This window comes from Hyperolius riggenbachi, chromosome 4 (assembly GCF_040937935.1).
Source record: "Hyperolius riggenbachi isolate aHypRig1 chromosome 4, aHypRig1.pri, whole genome shotgun sequence".
Classification (NCBI taxonomy): Eukaryota; Metazoa; Chordata; class Amphibia; order Anura; family Hyperoliidae; genus Hyperolius; species Hyperolius riggenbachi.
In genome coordinates this window covers 468,653,715-468,675,785 of record NC_090649.1, presented here as the reverse complement: position 1 = coordinate 468,675,785, position 22,071 = coordinate 468,653,715, and the positions used below count along the sequence as shown (strand labels likewise).

The 22,071-nt window shown below is 45.9% G+C and overlaps 1 protein-coding gene across 7 annotated transcripts in view; it reads left to right on the top strand.

Annotated features, from left to right (window-relative positions):
• USH2A (usherin) overlaps positions 1-22,071 on the top strand; it is a 1,078,291-nt gene that overhangs the window by 775,845 nt on the left and 280,375 nt on the right. For all 7 annotated transcript variants that reach the window (XM_068232882.1, XM_068232881.1, XM_068232884.1 and 4 more), the window contains one exon: positions 16,196-16,417. In XM_068232882.1, coding sequence (XP_068088983.1) covers positions 16,196-16,417 — 222 coding nt within the window. The remainder of the gene's footprint in view (positions 1-16,195; positions 16,418-22,071) is intronic.

The window sequence follows — 22,071 nt, the reverse complement described above, 5'->3', positions numbered from 1 at the left end:
TGCAGTTACCCAGAGCAATCAGACATGTCTCAATTGGTAAATGGAACAAGCAGAGGCGGGATAAGGTCCTCCAGCACCCAAGGCTGAGACACCACAGTGCACCACTCAATCCCTTCCAACCCCAGCCGTCACACACTAATTGCTATTAGACTAAGAGGTGCCCCAGGGCCTCCAACACCTTAATCTCTAGTTCTCTGGCTTGCAGTCACTGAAATGTATCCCCTTTTCTTTATTTCTTTCTGCTTCAAACAGAATAGGTGAGGTACTCTGAGGGCGATTCCTTATGGAGAATTGCTAAGAGTAGCCAGAAACTGCTCAGACAGTCAGACCCCACATGACATGGAACGAGAGCTGGACTTGGTGGAGAGGAGACTCCAGGACCGGGGCTATGACAACTCTAACATTAAAAGAGCTAGAGAACAAGTGATGTGCAAAAATCGAGTTGTTTTACAAGGATACTGGCCGCAGACCGGGACACTATAGGGGGTTGACTTTTACGACTCCCTATAGCTTAGAATACAACAAAATTGTCAGTATTGTTAAAAAATATCTGCCCGTTCTGCACTCAGATCCTAAACTTCGTAAAATTCTGGAAGAAGGCAGCAGGTTTTCTAGACGCCGAGCCCCTATGTTGGGGTCTCAACTCTCCCCCAGTCTTTTCTTCAGCTCAGATAGACAGGTCCCAACATGGCTAACCTACAAAGGCTCTATACAAAGGTATAATACCTGCAGATATTTTTGTGTCCATGGCCCAACCCGTGAGATAATATCCACTTCTAAAAATGAGAAATTTGAGATTAAACAGTATATTAATTGCAATTCTAGTAATGTGGTATATCTCATTACTTGTGCCATATGCAGACTCCAATATGTAGGTTGTACTACACGCCTCCTACGAAAACGCATCTCTGAACACTACAATGGGCCCTCTAGGTGTCTCAGGAATAAAGCCTGTGTCTCCCATGTTTCCAGTGTTTCCAAACACTTTTTAAGTGTACATCAGGGAGACATGAGTGGCTTCGTTTTCCAGGGAGTGGAAAGAATTATACGGTCTATAAGAGTCGCCCCGACACATAGGTTTTTGCGAAAAAGAGAGTCCTTTTGGAGGCTGGGCACACATATGCCTGCGGGCTTAAACTCAAGACTGGACATTAGTTTAACCTATGATACTGGAATCTGATTCCAGCGAATGGTTCTCTATTACACTATAATATGACTCCCAATCAGGTTTTTATCTTTTTGATTTAACACAATTCTTCAGCTGTTACTATCATATACATTATCCATAAGATGTTTGTGACTTCGATATATGCTTTGTGTACAAGCGTAACCTGGCATTGTTTTTGTATTTTGGTTTTAATAGACATGACTTTGTATATTGGCTCGGCCATTTTAGATTTATATATGTGCTTGTTGCTTTAAGGTTAGTGGCCACACCCTCTTTGTAGGGGCTGGCACTAGACTATTTAAACCAGTACAATGTAACATCATGTAAGCTATGATTAAGGAGCGTTGAGCTCCGATACGTATGAGCTTTTTATTTTTGTGTATCCACTGATGTGACTAATAAACGGAGACTTTTTTCGCCCAGCCATTGGTGTAGAAGGACCTCCTTTCTTCTGCTGCCTGTTTGAGTCCCTATGTTCTCTCGCTCCCTTTGGCTCGCAATAGGTGGCTGCAGCGAGTTCATTTCTCCTTCACCAGAATAGGTGAATGATAGCTGAGCTGAATGCGCCCCCTCCTACTCAGAGCCCTGAGGCCGGAGCTTCTCTCGCCTTGCCCTGGCCCTAGGAATAAGGATTCTGAATAATTGCTCTTGCCATCAGCTTCACTTTTGCTCCACTTTCTGTCTATGTTGATAATCAACCTCACTGTTGGATCACGGTCTAGTTCAGGGCTGAGCAAACTACAGCCCACTGCTGCTATGAAGCCGGCCTGGCAGTTCCCCTCCTCCCTCCCACCATCCTTTAAAAAATTACACAATCGCACTCTCCAGTGGCAATGGCGGTGTCGCGTGACCAGGGACGTATCAAGAGGGGTGCAGATATGGCATGTGCCATGGGCGCCACTTACTGGGGTCACTGCTCCATAGCATCCCTGGTGTTTTCCCTACAGATTCTAGTTTTTATTGGGGTTTTATTGGGGTTTTATTGAGTTAACGCTCTTTTTTTGAAGGGAGGGAGAAAGACACTCAAGCTGCTAAAGGAATGCAGCCCGATCCAAGAAAAATGTACCCACCCGTGGTCTAGTTTAAGCATCAGATTATTATAAGTCTATAACCGACTATAGAAATGCTGCATTTAAACCTATGGCGCCGTAGTAAGATGGTGTTGAATTTTGGCCGCATCGTCCGCTGCGTGTCCTAAAATGACTTCAGCGCTGTTTTTGGCACCGGGCCGTGCCTCCGTCAAAAGCATGAATGTATAACATGCAGCCGATCAGCCAATCCCGTTCCGCCGGCTATTTTCGTTTCCTCACCCTGTCGCCATGGCATCCTTGCAGTCTTCCTAAAAATTGTTATAGCCATTAGTTCCGATCACGGATGTCATAATATAAGCTGATTGGTTGGCACGACTTCCCGCATAATACTTATGTATATTTATATATATAAATACTTTTTTTTTTTTATGTGCAAAGGTACTTGAAATTCTGCCAATTCTTTCTGCACAGCTTCAGCGTTAAACCCGGGCAGAGTCATTCATATATCACAATATTCTGAATGCCGCGATGATGTCATCAGGAAAGGCTATCGTGCCCGGAGATCCAGCAAAGGCAGTTAAATAGTCTCATTAATCTCGCCGCGCTCCGTAATGGAAAAAGATTTTATTTCATAAGCTCTATCCCCATCCAGTGGCCGGTGAGAATTAATCTGTGTTTACATCTGCAGGGAAGAAATTAGAGGACTTGCTGTAAATCAGGGCTTAAGTAGGAGAATGGCAGTCAATACCGGGACTGCCTATAACACAAAGCTGCACCTTTAAAACGATTTTAAGTTTTATGATAAAAATGAAGGATCTTAAAGCGGAACTGTAACCCAGAGTTGAACTTCATCCCAATCAGTAGCTGATACCCCCTTTCCCACCAGAAATCTTTGCCTTTTCTCGAAAAGATCATCAGGGGCGTCTGTATAGCTGATATTGTGGTGAAACCCCTCCCACAGTGTGATGTCATGACCATGGTGTTGACAGTTTGCTGTCTGTAAACCTCATTGCATTGTGGGAAATAACGGCTTTTTCCAACTGCCAAGCAAGCAGTATCTCCCTCTCCAGTCGCGCCGCCAGTATGAAAGCGAGCAAAGTGGCCGCTTGGGGCCTCACTTTATGGGGGCCTCACTGGCTCGCTCATCTCCTCTCCGGCAGTCCGGCTCAGCTTGCGTGTCAGCAATGACACGCAAGCTGCCGGGTACTGAGGCGTCGTGTCACTAAGGGGCTACTACCTCTCCCGGCGCCTGGTTACAGCGCCTCCTCCTCCTGTGATGACGTAACCACATGTCATCACAGGAGACGCCGGGAGAGGAAGTAGGAAGATGAAGCTGGAGGCTGTTTGGCGTGGGAATCGGAGGAAGTGGTGATTCCGACCTTCACACTGGAGCCTGGCGCCATCTATCCTATGCTGGGGCCACCTACCTAACCTATCTAACCTACAGTGGGGCCACCTATCTATCTAACCTACAGTGGTGCCATCTATCTATCTAACTTACAGTGGGGCCATCTATCTATCTAACTTACAGTGGGGCCATCTACAGTATCTATCTAACCTACAGTGGGGCCATCTACCTATCTATCTAACTTACAGTGGGTCTGTCTATCTATCTATCTATCTATCTATCTATCTATCTATCTATCTATCTATCTATCTATCTATCTATCTATCTATCTATCCTACAATGGGGCCATCTATCTATCTATCTATCTATCTATCTATCTATCTATCTATCTATCTATCTATCTATCTAACCTACAGTGGGGCCATCTATCTATCTAACTTACAGTGGGGCCATCTACAGTATCTATCTAACCTACAGTGGGGCCATCTATCTATCTAACTTACAGTGGGGCCATCTATCTATCTAACCTACAGTGGGGCCATCTATCTATCTAACTTACAGTGGGGCCATCTACAGTATCTATCTAACCTACAGTGGGGCCATCTATCTATCTAACCTACAGTGGGGCCATCTATCTATCTAACCTACAGTGGGGCCATCTATCTATCTATCTATCTATCTATCTATCTATCTATCTATCTATCTATCTAACCTACAGTGGGGCCATCTATCTATCTAACTTACAGTGGGGCCATCTACAGTATCTATCTAACCTACAGTGGGGCCATCTATCTATCTAACTTACAGTGGGGCCATCTATCTATCTAACTTACAGTGGGGCCATCTACAGTATCTATCTAACCTACAGTGGGGCCATCTACCTATCTATCTAACTTACAGTGGGTCTGTCTATCTATCTATCTATCTATCTATCTATCTATCTATCTATCTATCTATCTATCTATCTATCTATCTATCTATCTATCTATCTATCTATCTATCTATCTATCCTACAATGGGGCCATCTATCTATCTATCTATCTATCTATCTATCTATCTATCTAACCTACAGTGGGGCCATCTATCTATCTAACTTACAGTGGGGCCATCTACAGTATCTATCTAACCTACAGTGGGGCCATCTATCTATCTAACTTACAGTGGGGCCATCTATCTATCTAACCTACAGTGGGGCCATCTATCTATCTAACTTACAGTGGGGCCATCTACAGTATCTATCTAACCTACAGTGGGGCCATCTATCTATCTAACCTACAGTGGGGCCATCTATCTATCTAACCTACAGTGGGGCCATCTATCTATCTATCTATCTATCTATCTATCTATCTATCTATCTATCTATCTATCTATCTATCTAACCTACAGTGGGGCCATCTATCTATCTAACTTACAGTGGGGCCATCTACAGTATCTATCTAACCTACAGTGGGGCCATCTATCTATCTAACTTACAGTGGGGCCATCTATCTATCTAACCTACAGTGGGGCCATCTATCTATCTAACTTACAGTGGGGCCATCTACAGTATCTATCTAACCTACAGTGGGGCCATCTATCTATCTAACCTACAGTGGGGCCATCTATCTATCTATCTAACCTACAGTGGGGCCATCTATCTATCTAACCTACAGTGGGGCCATCTATCTATCTAACCTACAGTGGGGCCATCTATCTATCTATCTATCTATCTATCTATCTATCTATCTATCTATCTATCTATCTATCTATCTATCTATCTATCTATCTGTCTATCTGTCTGTCTATCTAACCTACAGTGGGGCTATCTATCTATCTATCTATCTATCTATCTATCTATCTATCTATCTATCTATCTATCTATCTATCTATCTATCTATCTATCCTACAGTGGGGCCTTCTATCTATCTAACCTACACTGGGGCCACCTATCTATCTAACCTACAGTGAAGCCACCTATCTATCTAACATACACTGGAGGCACCTGTTTATCTAACCTATACAGGGGGAACCTAGCTATCTAGTCTATACTGGAGGCACCCATCAACCTAACCTACACTGGAGGTACCTACCTATCTAACCTACACTGGTGGCAACTATATGGGCTACCCTGTAGTGAAGGCAACTATGCCTGGCTACCTATACTGGAGGGGAAACTTACACCTGGGGGCAAATTATACACCCTCGTGGGTGCAATTTAGTCTAGAAACTGCCCTGCCCTTCCCCCAGTGTGCCGGCTTCCAGTACCTGCTGCCTCTGCACTCAGACCTCAGATCGGCGGCGACCAGACAGGCGCATGCTACCCGCAGACACGGAGCACGCCAGCTCAGCATAACCACCAGAGTACAGCACACAGGCCAGCCAGCCAAAGACAAGACAGAAGCCAGGGGAGGGGCTTATTTATGAAATACTGACTATTTAATATTTTTAAGTTACACTACTGCTATGTTCATGTACATTTGACCCCACCTATGACCGCGGCCACTTCCCAGTGACATGACCACGTATGAACTTCCCCACAGGGTGTCATTAGGCTGCGGTAGCAGTGCGGCAATTTGCCGCACCGCGCCAGTGTGAAATGGCCCTAAGTGTCCCTCTTTCTTATCTCAAAAAGTTGGGAGGTATGACTAAGGTTAGGCCCACAGTTAGCAGAGACGCTAGCGCTGCGGAAAACACTGCGTTTTCTATGCGTGCGTTTTCAAAAACGCTAGTTTTGTTGCATGGTATGCAAAAACGCATCAAAAACGCACTTAATGAAAGTCAATGGAAACGCAATGGTATGTGTTTTTCTATGCGTTTTTGTTAAAAAAAATTGTTTTGTGATGTATTTACGCTTCCTATTAATTTGCATAAAATGCAATTGTAAAACGCATGAAAAACGCATATGCGTTTTGTATATACGAACCGCAAACGCATTAAAACGCATGCAAAACGCTTGAAAACGCATCTGAGGTAAAAAAAAACTGCTAACTCCAACGCAGCAAAGACGCAGACAAAAAAAAAAAAATATGCACATGACATAAAACGCAGCCTTTCATGTTATGTTCTGTGTGCACCTACCCTAAAACTTTCTGACAACCTAGTGCAGTCAGTGCTGCAGGCTGTGATCTTCTTGAAGTGTACCTGAAGGGAAAAGAAAGTCCCCAAATGGGTACTTATCCACCTCACCGTTCCAGCACTGGGACACCCCTAAGAAGGCCGACAAAGGCTTGTTGATGGAGTGCGGGCGCAATTGCTCCTTCGCATACGGGACCATGGCCACAAACTTCTGAGGGTCCCAAGGCAGGAACTCTGATCGGGAAGAGGACGTGGGAAGCCTCTTCTGTACCGAGTTAAGTATCAACATTTTTGATCAATAGATCTCACAGGTTTGTTTTCATCAGTTCTATCTCTGCACCACCCTCTTGCAGTCTGAACAACATGAGGACGTCTGGTGTATGTCCTGCAGCTGTTTTAGCCAACATGACTACATTTTTAAAGGGAACCTGAACTGAGGTTAAATCTGTAGTCTTTTACTTATCTGGCGCTTCTGTAGACCGCAAAGTCCCTTGACTTCCTTCCAGAGGATGCACAACTCCGTCCGTACGTCTGTCTCGATCGCACTCCTGCTAGGAGCGTTCTGCACATGCGCGCACTCAAAAGAATGAACCGTGCACATGCAGAATGCTCCTTTAACCACCTAATGGCGGCAGCTCCAGGACCGCCTAACGCCAATTGGCATCAAGCCCTGGGGCCGGCTACTGCAGGAGATCGTGTGCAGGGTGCGCACGCATCTTCTGCTTAGGAGGTGGAGCTCCACCCTGCCTTCAGTCTCCGAGAGCTCTGTTGGCGGGGAGAAAAGGGGGGGGGGGGGGAAATCACTTGTGTGCTGAGTTGTGCGGCCCTGCAGCAAGGCCTTAAAGCTGTAGTGGCCAATTTAGCGAAAATTGACCTGGTCTCTAGGGGGGTTTAATACTGTAGTCCTCAAGGGGTTAATGGGAGCGTATTTGAGATGACCCCCTTCATGTCATACATGTGGCGGAGCCTCCAGTGGCAATACAAGGGAACACAGAGAGGTGGCGGACTGGCGGTAAGGCGAGCCTGGAAGCTGCATGTTGCTTACAGGGTCGGCTGAAACGTTGGCAAGAATCGGGATCAGAATGCGGCGTTTGCACAAACGATGGTAAGAGTATGGAGCAAGCGCTTCCGTTCACTTGAACTGGCAGCACTTAAGCTGATAAACGCCACATACGGCGAAAGACGACCCACAATCGCCCATGTGAACCAGCCCTTAGTGAGCTGTGTGAGGAGATTGTAGTGAAAATAACATTATGGGCTGCTAAAGCAGCGCAGCTTAATGAGCCGTAATGCGCACAATGCACACCTTACATAGCAGTGCGCGCTACCTCAATACTTCACTCGCGGCCGCTACTGTATTAATTTACATAGTAATACTTCACAGAAGCAGGGCCGCCCGCAGTAAATGTTACGCACATTGCTTTGCGCACTGCAATGTGTGTAACTAAGGAAAGCTCACGCCTTACATGGCAGCGAGCACTGCTATGTAAGGTGTGCATAGGGCGCACTACGGATCATTAAGCCGCGCTGCTTTAGCAGCATGGCTTGATGAATCAAGCCCCATGAATAACATTGCTTATTGTTTACAATATTCATTTATAGATTATTTTGTCAGTGTTTGGCCATTGTAAAACATTTCCTCTCCCTGATTTACATTCTGAAATGTATCAGAGGTGGTGACCTCTTTAGTCCTGCCAGGTGATCTGTGTGGAATGTTCCTTTCTGATCGTTCTATGCACAGAGGGAGATACTGCTTGATTGGCAGTTGGAAAAAGCTGTTATTTCCCACAATGCAATGAGGATCACAGACAGCAAATTGTCAACACCATGGTCCTGATGTCACACTGTGGGAGGGGTTTCACCACAATATCAACTATACAGAGCCCCCTGATGGTCGATTCGAGAAAAGGTAAAGATATCTTGTGGGAAAGGGGGTATCAGCTACTGATTGGGATGAAGTTCAGTTCTTGGCTAAAGTTCCTCTTTAACCTCCCTGGCGGTACGCAGATGCAATGGCTGCGTCCGCGGGAGGGTTTCTTTTTTATAAAAAATGTTTTGTATTAGTTAGCTAGCACTAGGCTAGCTAACTATTTGCGGCGAATGCCCCATCAGCACCTCTTCGACACCCAAGCCCCCCCCCCGATCGCCACCGGCAACACTCACCCGTCCGCGATCCAGCGAGAGCCGCAGCTTCAGCAATGAGCTTCACTGTCGCTATGTCGACGATTGGACATGACGTCATCGACGTAATGCGCAGGCCTGATCCTTCCCATAGCGAAGCCTGGAGCTGATCGGCAGTGATCGAGGGGATCGGGGGGAGAGTGGAGGCACTTGAGGGGCATGGTTAGCTAGCCAAGTGCTAACTTAACAATATAGAACAGATTTTGTTTAAAAAAATCCTCCCGGGGCCATGCGGTCCCCTGTGGCGGCTAGCCTGACACTGTGTCGGGCTTACCTCCAGGGAGGTTAAAGTAAATCAGAGCTGAACAAATGTAAAGAATCAATACTTACCCAGGGCATCTTCCAGCAGCATAAGCACGTGTGAGTTCCTCGCTGACCTCCCGCGGTGTGCCGTTCAGCTGCGATCAGCCCCGGTAACAGGTCATTTGCGTCAGTCATGGCCTTCTGTGCATGCGCGGGAGATCAGTGCATGCAGAGTCAGGACAAGGTCCTCCAGCACCCAAGGCTGAGACACCAAAGTGCGCCCCTTCATGCCTCCCACCCCAGGCATCACATACTGTTTGCTATTAGACTAAGAGGGGCCCCAGGGCCCCCACAACACCTTAATCTTCTCTAGTTACCTTACTTGCAGTCACTGCCATGTATTCCCTTTTCTTATTTCTCTCTGCTTCAATCACAATAGGGGAATGATATCTGAGTGAGTTGTGTTCCCCCCTCCTACACTGCGCCCTGAGGCTGGAGCCTCTCTCGCCTCTGCCTCGGCCCTGGGTACACTTTAAAGCAGACAGGGAGAGCTGTGTAAACAAATAAAGGGTTCGCTAGTACAAGTAGTAACGTGTGCCCTAATATACAGTATTTAAGAAAAAAAAGTTGTTTTTATTGATATTTGTCCTTTAACACATCCCCTTTAATGCAAATCCGTTTGTTTTTTTTAATAATGGGCGGAGTTGAGACCAGGGTGCCTTGAGAGACCTCACTGTCAGAGTGCATAAAAGTTATACAAACAGGTGGGCAATTCGAGCACCTGTCACTTTTTTCACACTTAGCTTCGTTCTATCAGGCGTGGGAACAGTGTCAGCATTAACCAGTTAATCTGAGACTAAAGGGGACGTCCACAGCGATTAAACTTATCCTTAAAATAATTATGCATGTCAACATGATAAAAATTGTAATTAGCTGTAATTAATTAATCTGCGCCATTTAGCTGTAATTTGCCTCTTTCCGACGCTGCTTTGCTGCCCGGAATGACAAGTAAGATTTCTTATTTAGTTTCAGGTGTTGAGGTGAGGCTGATGGGCAAAAACTGCCGAATGTTGATGTGTCAGAAAGGATTCTGGGTAATGCCATTCTTTGACGTGGGATTTTCCGCCCGGCACATAGTTCTTATAGGCATAGACTGGACACAAACACAAGGGTTACCCCGACACCTCTAGTACTGGTCTGGGACACCTGAAATTGTTGACAAGGTGTCAGAAGCGCAGTGAGGATGATTCCCTGAGGGAAGTGTGAGGGCAGAGCAAGGTCAGGGCCAGCAGACCTGGGTCGTCCAAGGTAATCGTTAAAGCAAACCTGAACTGAATATTAAAAGTCAAAATAACCATACACAGGACATTCTTACCTCCAGTGTAGTCCATTTGTCAATCTCTTTCTCCTCTCCTGCGTCCCATTCCTCCACTGTGATCAATGGAATTCTCTGTCCTCCATTTTTTAAAATGGCCATTACCCCATAACAGCTTCCTGGTCAGCACACTGTTAAACTGTAATATCGCCCACCTGAGCCATTGGGAAACATGGACATTACCTTGCTCATCAGTTGTCCTTTCAGTTATAACTGACAGCACCTGATATATACAGCGCTGCCCATAATTATTCATACCCCTGGCAAATTTTTGTCGTGAAAAAAAAAAAATTATCAGCTTTTATTAACATTTGAGCAAATAGTGTTGTGTCCACAATTTTTCATACCCTACACAAACTGTCACAGTTTGTGGGAAAATCCAAGGTTTTATACCATTCCAAATAGTCCAAGCTGTTCTAAAGCATCCTAATTACCCTGATTAATTGGGAACAGCTGTTTTAATCAACTCAACAGGTGAAAAACAGCAACTATCTGCAGTTGGTTTATGGACAGTCGTGGCTAAGACAAAGTAGCTCAGTGAGGACCTGCGACTGCGCATCGTGGTTGCTCACAAGTCAGGAAAGGGCTACAAGGACATTTTTAAATGTTTTCAAGTTCCAGTGGCTAAGTGCAAAGTATCATTAAAAAATACAAGATGTTCCGCACTGTGAAAAATTTCAGAGGATGTGGTCGGAAGCCAAAAGTGACACCTGTGCTGGCCAGGAGGATAGTGAGAGAGGTGAAAAAATCCAAGGATAACCACCAAGGCCATCCTGATGAATCTGGGCTCTGCTGGTGGCAATGTCTCAAGGCAGACAATCCAACGGACACTGCACACTGCTGGGTTCCACTGATGCAGAACAAGGAGGACACCACTTCTCCAGATAAGGCACACAAAAGCTTGCTTTGCTGGACAAAGAAGAAGACTTCTGGTCTTCTGTATTATGATCAGATGTTGGTCACAGTGATGTTTCCTTCAAGAAAGGCCTTCAACCCAAAGAACACCATCCCCACTGTCAAACATGTTGGTGGGAACCTAATGCTTTGGATGTGTTTTTCAGCCAATGGACCAGAGAACCTAATCACAGTAACCATGAAAAAAGAACAATACATGAGGATTCTAGGTGACAACATCAGGCAGTCTACAGAGAAACTTGGTCTTGGGTACCAGTGGACATCTCAGCATGACAATGACCCAAAACACACGGCAAAAGTGGTGGAGAAATGATTAGCAGGCAACAGCATTTACATTTTGGAGTGGCCCAGCCAGAGTCCTGACTTGAATCCAATTGAGAATGAGAATCTGTGGAGGGAGCTAAAAATTAGGATGATGGCAAGAAGACCCTCCTACCTAAAAGATTTGGAGCTCATTGCTAAAGATAAATGGGCATAAATACCTGTGGAGACATGCAAAAAGCTGGTCTGCAATTATAGGAAGCGTTTGATTGCCGTAATGGCCAATAAAGGCTTTTCTATTGATTAATCAGAAGGGTATGAATAATTTTGGACTGGATACTTTTTGCACAAATGTAAATAAAAGCTGATAAATGTTTATTGCCACAAAAATGCCTTTTGTACATCGTTTCACTACCTTTTGGGAGACACCTATGGCATTTCCCTTTGAAAAATTACTTGCTGGTTGAATAAAAGTAGCTTTAAGTCAACATTTGCCAGGGGTATGAATAATTATGGGCAGCACTGTAACTGAAATCAACTTGATATATTTCTTGTCAGAACTGGAAGGAATCGTTATAAGAAGAAAATGGTGAGCTTTTGAGAGGAACTGACGGCGAGGTAAGGCCCAGTGCACACCGAGCGGTTTGGGTAGCGATCCGCCAGTGAAAACGCTTGGGTAATGTATCTCAATGGGATGGTGCACACCAGCGGTTTGAAGTTTTTAGCAAACCGCAAATGTGCCTCCTGCTGCAAGTTTGCAGTTTGCAGAAGCGTTTCTGCCTCAATGTAAAGTATAGGAAAAACGCAAACCGCTGTGGAAAACGCTACATCAGAGCGGTTTTCTGTGCGTTTTTGTTACAGAAGCTGTTCAGTAACAGCTTTTACTGTAAAAGTATTTGTAATCTGCTACACAAAAACACTCCCACAAACGCTAGGCATGTTTAGACAACGGCTCTAAACATGCCTAGAATCGCTCTGAAATCAGCTCCAAAAACCGCTAGCGTTTTGACGATCTGCTAGCGGTTTTGGTGTGCACTGGGCCTAAGTATGTGATATTTATTTGCAAGTACATCATGTGTTCAAGTTCCGTTTAAAATCGATCCACCGCATTAAAGAATTCAATTTGCAATCGTATCTACTCTACAGGCGGTCCTTTACTTACAAACAAGTTCCAGTCCCAAAGATTGTAAGTTGAATATGTTTGTAAGTTTAGTCCTGTGTTAAACACGGTGAAACGTGAATAAATTATTTACTTTCGGACAACTCTGGATTTGGATACATATACAATATGCTTTCTGGTGGTTTTCAATGTGATTTTACTTAACTACTACTAAACTACTACTTTAACCTATTTTGGTTCCCGGCCCGCGGTTCGTTAGCCAGGCAATCAGTGAATCGGGCTATGGTGCCCGATCACTGATTCCTCTCCCCCGCTGAAAAAGCGACAGCTTCTCTCGGAAGCTTCGCTTTTTCTGGCTGTTCCCTCCCCAATGCGTCACTCTAAGCGTGTGTTACGCTGAGAGTGACGTCACGTAAACAATCTCATGGCCGCCATCTTGTGGCCAAAAAGTAAAACTACAACAAAAAGTAAAAAAAATTTAAATCAACACACAATTACATTAAAAAACTATGGTTTACATCCCACCCTCCCAAAAATTTAATATTAAAAAAAAACCATTACAATAAAAAAACAAACATGTAAATATTTACCTAAGGGTCTAAACTTTTTAAATATCAATGTAAAGATGAAATATTTCTATATTTTTTTTATTTTAAACTTGTAAATAGTGATAGATGCAAAACGGAAAAAATGCACCTTTATTTCCAAATAAAATATTGTCGCCATACATTGTGATAGGGACATAATTTTAACGGTGTAATAACCGGGACATATGGGCAAATACAATACGGGAGTTTTAATTATGGAGGCATGTATTATTTTAACACTATAATGGCTGAAAACTGAGAAATAATGAATTTTTTCCATTTTTTCTTATTCTTTCTGTTAAAATGCATTTACAGTAAAGTGGCTCTTAGCAAAATGTACCACCCAAAGAAAGCCTAATTGGTGGCGGAAAAAACAAGATATAGATCAGTTCATTGTGATAAGTAGTGATAAAGTTATAGGCCAATCAATGGGAGGTGAACATTGCTCAAGTGAGAACGACGGAACGCGAATGGGTTAATAACAAAAATATGTAATAAAAAAAGTAAGGTACAGTATATTTTGTACATGAAGATAACTTTTTATCTCTGAAACATTGTAACCAGAGTCATTTGTAAGTAGTGTTGGGCGAACACCTGGATGTTCGGGTTCGCGAACGTTCGCCGAACATGGCCGCGATGTTCGGGTGTTCGCGCCGAACTCTGAACATAATGGAAGTCAATGGGGACCCGAACTTTCGTGCTTTGTAAAGCTTCCTTACATGCTACATACCCCAAATTTGCAGGGTATGTGCACCTTGGGAGTGGGTACAAGAGGAAAAAATATTTGAAAAAGAGCTTATAGTTTTTGAGAAAATTGATTGTAAAGTTTCAAAGGAAAAAATGTCTGCTATACAGTGGTGGGTGAGCGGTGTACTACTATTCCCAGCAGCGACACAGAGCACAATGCTATACAGTGGTGGATGAGCGGTGTACTACTATTCCCAGCAGCGACACAGATCACAATGCTATACAGTGGTGGGTGAGCGGTGTACTACTGTTCCCAGCAGCGACACAGAGCACAATGCTATACAGTGGTGGGTGAGCGGTGTACTACTATTCCCAGCAGCGACACAGAGCACAATGCTATACAGTGGTGGGTGAGCGGTGTACTACTATTCCCAGCAGCGACACAGAGCACAATGCTATACAGTGGCGGGTGAGCGGTGTACTACTGTTCCCAGCAGAGACACAGAGTGGCAGTAAACACAATGCTATACAGTGGTGGGTGAGCGGTGTACACAGAGTGGCAGTAAACACAATGCTATATAGTGTGGGTGAGCGGTGTACTACTGTTCCCAGCAGCGACACAATGACTGGGGGGACCCTGGCTAGCCTGGCTGGAGAGAGAACTACCCTGCCTGCCTACCCAAAGCTAAACCCACAGACAAATGGCGGAGAAATGACGTGGATCGGGTATTTATTTACCCGAACCACGTGACCCGTTCGGCCAATCAGAGCGCGTTCGTGTCCGAACCACGTGACCCGTTCGGCCAATCAAAGCATGCTAGCTTTATAGTGGAGCCGCTGGAGCGCACATGCAGGAGGCGGGGGAGTGTCCGTACTTCTGGCGTCATGATGCGACGCCAGAAGCGAAGATTACAGGACATACTGAGCATGTGCGGCGCAGTATGTCCGGGTCAGGGGTCAGGAGAGTCGGCCAGTAACGGGAGCTGTGGCTGACGAGCGGGACCCGACGGCAGGGAGCGAGGGGAGCGGTGAGTATGTCCTTTTCTTTACCTACACAATGCAGGTTTTATCTCTCTGCAGCCTTACGGCTGCAGTATCCTTTAAAAGGACACTGAAGCAAAAAAAAAAAAAGTTATGATATAATGAATTGGTTGTGCAGTACGGATAATTACTAGAATATTAGAAGCAAAGAAAATATCCTCATATTTGTATTTTCAGTTTTTTTTTATAACATTGCATCATTCTCTAATATTTGCAGTTTCCCTTCTACTCAGCATTCTAAATTGTTTTTTACAGAGCAGGCTGTGAACCTTTGACCTGTCCTGAACTGTTCCCTGCAGAAGAAAAAGCATGACAGCTGAGATAATAAACTTCAGATAACAGACCTCTCTGCGACTTTGAAAGTCGTGGAGCTGAATCGCTTGTTTTGCATAGATAACAACTAGAGTGTCTTAACTCTTCCTGTACTGGAATCCATATTAGACTTATGTCTCTGCTCTTAATGTCTTATTTTTTAGCTGTACTACACATACAAATCATTATATCATCATTTTTTTCGTTTTATTGTCTCCTAACTGCCAAAATTGTGTGCATATAAGTAGAGAGGCTGGCTGTCACCTTTGCATATATTCTTTCCGAGGAGTGCCTTTGCTAGGAATACTTAAAATAACTATTTAGACTCCCCATAAGGAGATGGACTAGTCCAAAACCCGTCAGATGTCTGGAAGTGTCAGGAAGTGACAGCAACCAAGGAGAAAAGTAATAATTTTTCATGATAGTGGCCCTTTAATTGCAGAGACAAAATCCATGTCTTGAAGGCTGGATCAACTGCAATCTCTGCTGCAACCACACCTCCTTATTAACAACCTAACCACTGGAGAGGCGTGGCTTCATAAGAGATCACTGTTGACTCCACCTCCATCAGGACATGTGAATAGTGGCTGCTTAGCCAAATGCTAGTAAGGGGAGGAGCTTGTGTGGGTTGCTGAAGGCAGTGTAGACGTTGCCACTGTTTCCAGCTTGCAGTCTGAGCTTTATATTTATATTTCAAATCAAAATAAAACATTTCAGCCATTTAATTTGAAATGTTACGTTTTTTTCAGGATTTCATTGACCTTAAATTATAAGGAAATTAAGGTAAAATAAAGCGTTAAAAATAAGCATGAAAGTAGTACCCTAACTGGTGGTTAGTATATAATAACCTGTGCTTTGTATTTTCTAAACAGGTCAAGTCTGTTGCTATGACGGTAGTCAGAACCGTGTGTCGATCGGGGATGGAGACGCCTGCTGTGGCCGGCGTCCATATTCAGTGTATGGACACCAGATTTGTTGTGGAGAAAACCTTCATGAAGGCTATAACCAGCAATGCTGCGGTGGTAACATCTTGCCTGAAAACTACATCTGCTGTGGGGATGAGAGAACAGGATCCATCTACAGACAGTTGAGAGGTTTGTGTGGAAAATCCAAAGCAGAATTACAGCATGTGCTGGTGGGATCCTTGAGGCCGGTTTCACACTGTAAACCAGTGGTTTTGTTGTGGTGTGATCGCACAATAGCATCGCACTGCAACATCAAAAACAGCCTTCGAAGATCACCGCGGTAAGTGAGGCTCTTTAGCGCCCACTTCCTGTGGCGTAATTAGGAAGCGCACGGAATGTATTGTCAATATACACTTTCGTGCATGCGCGACGTGAACTTGAGTGGCAAACAGGTTAAAATATCAGTGGGGCCATAGAGTTACATGACCGAACATGGCCGTGTGTGGTCCCCGGTAACGTGCTGTTGTTGTCGCGATAAAGTCAATACTTTTGTATTCAAAATACGCATCGCACCGCGGTAGTTATGCAAGGCCTTATAGGTTTTCAAAAGGTAACGCACCCCAATGAAAATGTCCCAGTGTGAAAGGGGCCTCAATGTATTATATTGAAATGGTTGAAAAAAATGTTCTTGGAGAAAGCCCAGGAGAGACGTCAATAGGATATGGGACTTTGGGTTTTGTAAGTCATGATTGTTCGTAGCCTTTGGCATAATCACCTTAGTGTTGGCCCAGTGGCAAAAGTATGTAGGGGGTGGGTCAAGAAATCTTGATGAAAAAAAGCCCAAAAGAAGGGCAGGAGCCCAATATGGTGTAGGATGCTTGGTTTTAAAGTGGGTGATAAGAAAATTAAAACCTGGGTTTTTTTTCTAGCAACCACCTTCTGCCCGTGTGGAGAAAACCCGTCCCTCTCTATAGGTGGTCGCTCTCTCTAAATACAGGTCGGGGCCAAAGGACAGGAGTCCACCAGTTAGCTGTTCTAGCACAATATTGACCTGGGGCAGTGAGCGTTAAGCTCACAAAACTACTGGTACTAAAAACCGGGGCTCACCGACATCACGCTGCACGGAATGGCCACTGTCGCCATCGGCTCCTGACCGGCTCACAGAGTTCTGCCGTCATAGCAACGTAAGAACGAGTGGGCTGCGTCGGGTGGAGAGTGATGCGAACGGCGGTAGTAGCCAGAGCCCATGGCGATGGTGAGTGAAATCCTACGCCCTGGCCTATGCAGGTCTGACTATGTATTTCTGTACATGTGATGGGACAATAAAATTGTGGTGATTGCTCCGATAAGTCTGTGTGCGGACTCCTCCATGACGAGACTGGCAGGGATAACAGCTCCCAAACAGGTCGTATATTTCAATTAGCATCATCCAAAATCGGTTAACCTGTGCTAATAAATCATTGTTTGTGCACACAAGCCTAGACCCCCTTGTTGAGGTAAGCTACCCCCTAAATATTCAGCTGGTGATATCCATACAAGTTTCTCTTCATTTGGCGCCTCTTGGTCTATTATCCACTGCCAAGTTTGTTACCATAGAATTTCCATGACTGCATTTTGATGAACAGTCAAAATACCAAAACAAATATTTTCACATAAAAAAACAGCAACACAGAAAGTCCTCAAAAATCCTCTACGGCAACTCTTGTTGAAATCCGGAGAGCTGGCCAGTCTGAGAGATCGTATTTCCCAGCTTCCTCCTTCCCACACGTAGCCGCGACCAGCCGTCCTTTAACGAGATAACATTGAATTGACTTTCTCACACCAAATCAAATCTCCTTTGTCCCAGTTCAGTTGTCTTTGTCAATATGTATTTTATAAATGGAGTGAATTAACAGATGCTGTTGGGAGAGAAGTTGCTGCGGCAGCGTTTCCGTTTTAGTGCCCTCGGCGGGCGTGGGATGAGTTGTGTAGGAGCAGAATACAGGCGCCGGGGGAGACGGAACATGTTTTGCATTCCGCCATGTGAATGAACACAGACAGTCTTGCCTATATAATTCAGCACGTTCTACCTGCTTTTTACTACTCTTTATTTATAGCGACTGCTTGTCTTAGGCTAATATTCACACAGTGCAGCACATTCAGCTGATCAGCAGGGGGATATATCATGGTGGTGGGAGCCCAGAACACATCCTGAGGAAGCATCCCCCTCTACCTCTCTCCCAATCACACATTTATTTTCCTCTCTCTCTCTTTCTGTCTCTCTCTCTCTCTCTCTCTGCCTCAAATATATCTCTCTCTCTGCCTCTCGCTCTCACTCTGTCTCCGTCTCTCTCTCTTTCTTTCTGTCTCTCTCTCTCTCTCTCTCTCTCTTTCTCTCTCTCTTTCTCTCTCTCTGCCTCTCGCTCCCACTCTGTCTCTGCCTCTCTCTCTCTCTCTTTCTGCCTCTCTCTTTCTGCCTCTCTCTCTGTCTGTCTCTCTCTCTTTCTCTCTCTCTCTGCCTCTGCAAAGCAAAACATTAACATGGGGGGGGGGGGGGGATTGTGGGAATAAGGGAAGGATATAGGTATACAGTCCATAGGAGGGTGGAGGATGTAATGGATGGTATGGGGGTATGAGATATATAGTCCATAGGGTAGGGGGGTATAGGCATACAGTCCATAGGGGAGGGGAGTATGGGGTTATACAGTCCATGTGGTATCATGTTCCTTTCAGTTGGTGGCAGGCAGTAATATATCGGGCTGCTATTTGCACAGTTTTTTCCTCTTCCCCCAGTAGGATATAGAGTTTCCTCTCCTCATCTGTGGAGGTGAAATCTGGGATGTGGACGGAGAGTCTTTGGAAGTGGGCGGTCCTCAACGGTGTATATTTGCTGCAGTGTAGCAGGAATTGGGCCTCATCCTCCAGGACCCCCTGGTCACATTGCCTGCACAGTCTCTGCTCCCGGGGCTTCCATGTCTTTCTGTGTCGTCCTGTCTCTATCTCCAGGTTGTGGGCGCTCAGACGGTACAGGCTCAAGGCCTGTCTGTCTTTGTGGTGGTGTAGCCTCTCTAGATATGGAGCCATTGTGTACTCCCTCTGTAGTGATTGGTAGACAGTGAGTTTCTGGGAGTTCTTTATGTCACTTCTCCATTCCTCTAGGTATTGGTCCTTGCAGCTTTCTATCATTCCTTGCCCCTCTCTTCATGTACACCTCCCATGGGTATCCGTTTCCTTTTCCATGTGTTGCTCCCCATTTGCAGCTTCCTTTTTCCTATGTAGCAACCCCTCTTTTATGTTCAGGTGCCCCCTTGGGCTGCTGCTGGCTAAGGCCTGGGCCTGCGTGGCCTTTCCATAATTCTAGCCCTTGTTCTCTCTATCAGCTTTTTTTCTCTCCATTCCTTTGAGTTTCCCCCCGTTCATTAGATGCCAGGCAGCCCCTGACGCTCTCTCAGATGCCACCCCTGCAACCCCCCCTTCTCCACATGGTTTGGATGCAAAAACCATTGTTACCCTGTAGTACTTGCTTATACACATTCCCACACAAATTCCAATGCAAAAATTCAAAGTTTCTGGGTGCTGCCTGATTCAGGTGCTGGCTGTGGTGCCGGGGGCCCCGCTCACACCCTGCAGAATTGTGAGCGGATTAGTTGGCTTCTTATAGATACTTACGTGCTCCAGGGCAGGCTCCAGCAAGCAGCGACACTGCTCTGTTCACCGCTAGTGTCCTTTCTTCTAGCGACACCTCCTATGACGTCATAGGAGGCGCCGGCGAAACCATGGGGACAGGACACCAGAGGCAGAGAGAGCAGTGAGAGGGGCAGTGCTGGAGCCTGGAGCACGTAAATACTTAAAGTATCTGTGCCAGCGAGTTCCATTCGCAACTCTGCACTCTTTTGGGCACCACAGCAAGCCAACCCAAGCAGCACGGCACCCAAACCTACTATAATGTTACTGATACTTTAACTTCTGTGATAGAATTGAGGCGGGCAGGGCATTTTCTAGGCTAATTTGCACCCAAGGCAAGGGTGTGAAATGTGTGTCCCCCCCAGAGCCAGATATAAGTTCCCCCCCCCCCCAGTATAGGTAGCCAGGCATAGTTGCCTCCCGTATGGGGTAGCCCATATATTTGCCACCAATTTAGATTAGATAGGTAAGTGTCCCAACACAGGTTAGATAGGTAGCTGTCCCCAGTATAGGTTAGATATGTAGGCTCCCCCAGTATAGGTTAGATAGGTAGGTACCTCCAGTATAGGTTAGATCGGTAGGTTCCCCCAGTATAGGTTAGATAGGTAGGTGCCCTCAGTATAGGTTAAATGGGTAGGTTCCCCAGTACAGGTTAGATAGGTAGGTGTCTCCAGTAAGGGTTAGATAGGTAGGTGCCTCCAGTATAGGTTAGAAAGGTAGGTGCCCCGAGTATAGGTTAGATAGGTAGGTGCCCGCAGTATAGGTTAGATAAGTAGGTACTTCCAGTATACGTTAGATAGGTAGGTTCCCCCAGTATAGGTTAGATAGGTAGGTGCCCTGAGTATAGGCACAGCGGCGGGGGGAGTGAGCATAGCATAGTTACAAACTCACTTTCCGGGATCCCCGCATGCAGATTCCAGCTTCTTCCAACGTCCTCCCCCAGCGTTCGTCGCATTGGTAAAAATGTCTCCTGTCATGGCATGCGATCACGTCATCACGGGGGGGCCTGTTACCATCACTACGGACGCCACGCCAGGGGAGAAAGTAGGAAAAACCTGGAGGCTGCGTGCGGGGATTGTGGAAGGTGAATTTATATCTACGCTATTCCTGCTCCCTGTGCCCCCCCCCCTGCCGCACAATCTGGCGCCCCAGGCAATTGCACTATTCGCCCGGGGCTACAAACGTCCCTCAGGCGGGGGACTCCTACTGACCACAGGCTCTTGGTCCATGCCTGAGTGCCTGAATGGTTAGTCTGTCCCTGTCCTTAAATGCAGTTAGGGTGACCCTGTTCTTCAGTAGCGTAGCTTAGGAGCTCTGGGCCCCAGTACCAGTTTTTCATTGGGCCCCCTCAAGTGCTCTACAAATAACAATTTGTATGGAGCACCAAAGCCTGCCAAGGACAGCTGCAGTGTCAGACAGGTGTAAGCAGGGGAGGGGACAACTGCAGTGTCATAGAGGTGTAAGCAGGGACGGGGACAGCTGCAGTTTCAGAAAGGTGTAAGCAGGGGAGGGGACAGCTGTAGTGTCAGAGAGGTGTAAGCAGGGGAGGGGACAGCTGTAGTGTCAGAGAGGTGTAAGCAGGGGAGGGGACAGCCGCAGTGTCAGAGAGGTGTAAGCAGGGGAGGGGACAGCTGCAGTGTCAGAGAGGCGTAGGCAGGGGAGGGGACAGCTGCAGTGTCAGTAAGGTGTAAGCAGGGGAGGGGACAGCTGCAGTGTCAGAGAGGTGTAAGCAGGGGAGGGGACAGCTGCAGTGTCAGAAAGGTGTAAGCAGGGGAGGGGACAGCTGCAGTGTCCGAGAGGTGTAAGCAGGGGAGGGAACAGCTGCAGTGTCAGAAAGGTGTAAGCAGGGGAGGGGACAGCTGCAGTGTCCGAGATGTGTAAGCAGGGGAGGGGACAGCTGCAGTGTCAGAGAGGTGTAGGCTGCTAAGGCTGGGGAGGGGAACAGTCTATTAATGGTTACTACTAATCAAAGCACATATAGAGGTAGGCATTGGTTAGCACTCTTGCCTTGCAGTGCTGGATCCCCGGTTTAAATCTCAGCCAGGGCACCAGCTGCACAGGGTTTGTATTTTCTCCCTGTGTCTGTGTGGGTTTCCTCCGGGCACTCTGGTTTCCTCCCACATCCCCAAAAAATACAGATACGTTAATTGGCTTCCCCCTAAATTGGCCCTAGACTACAA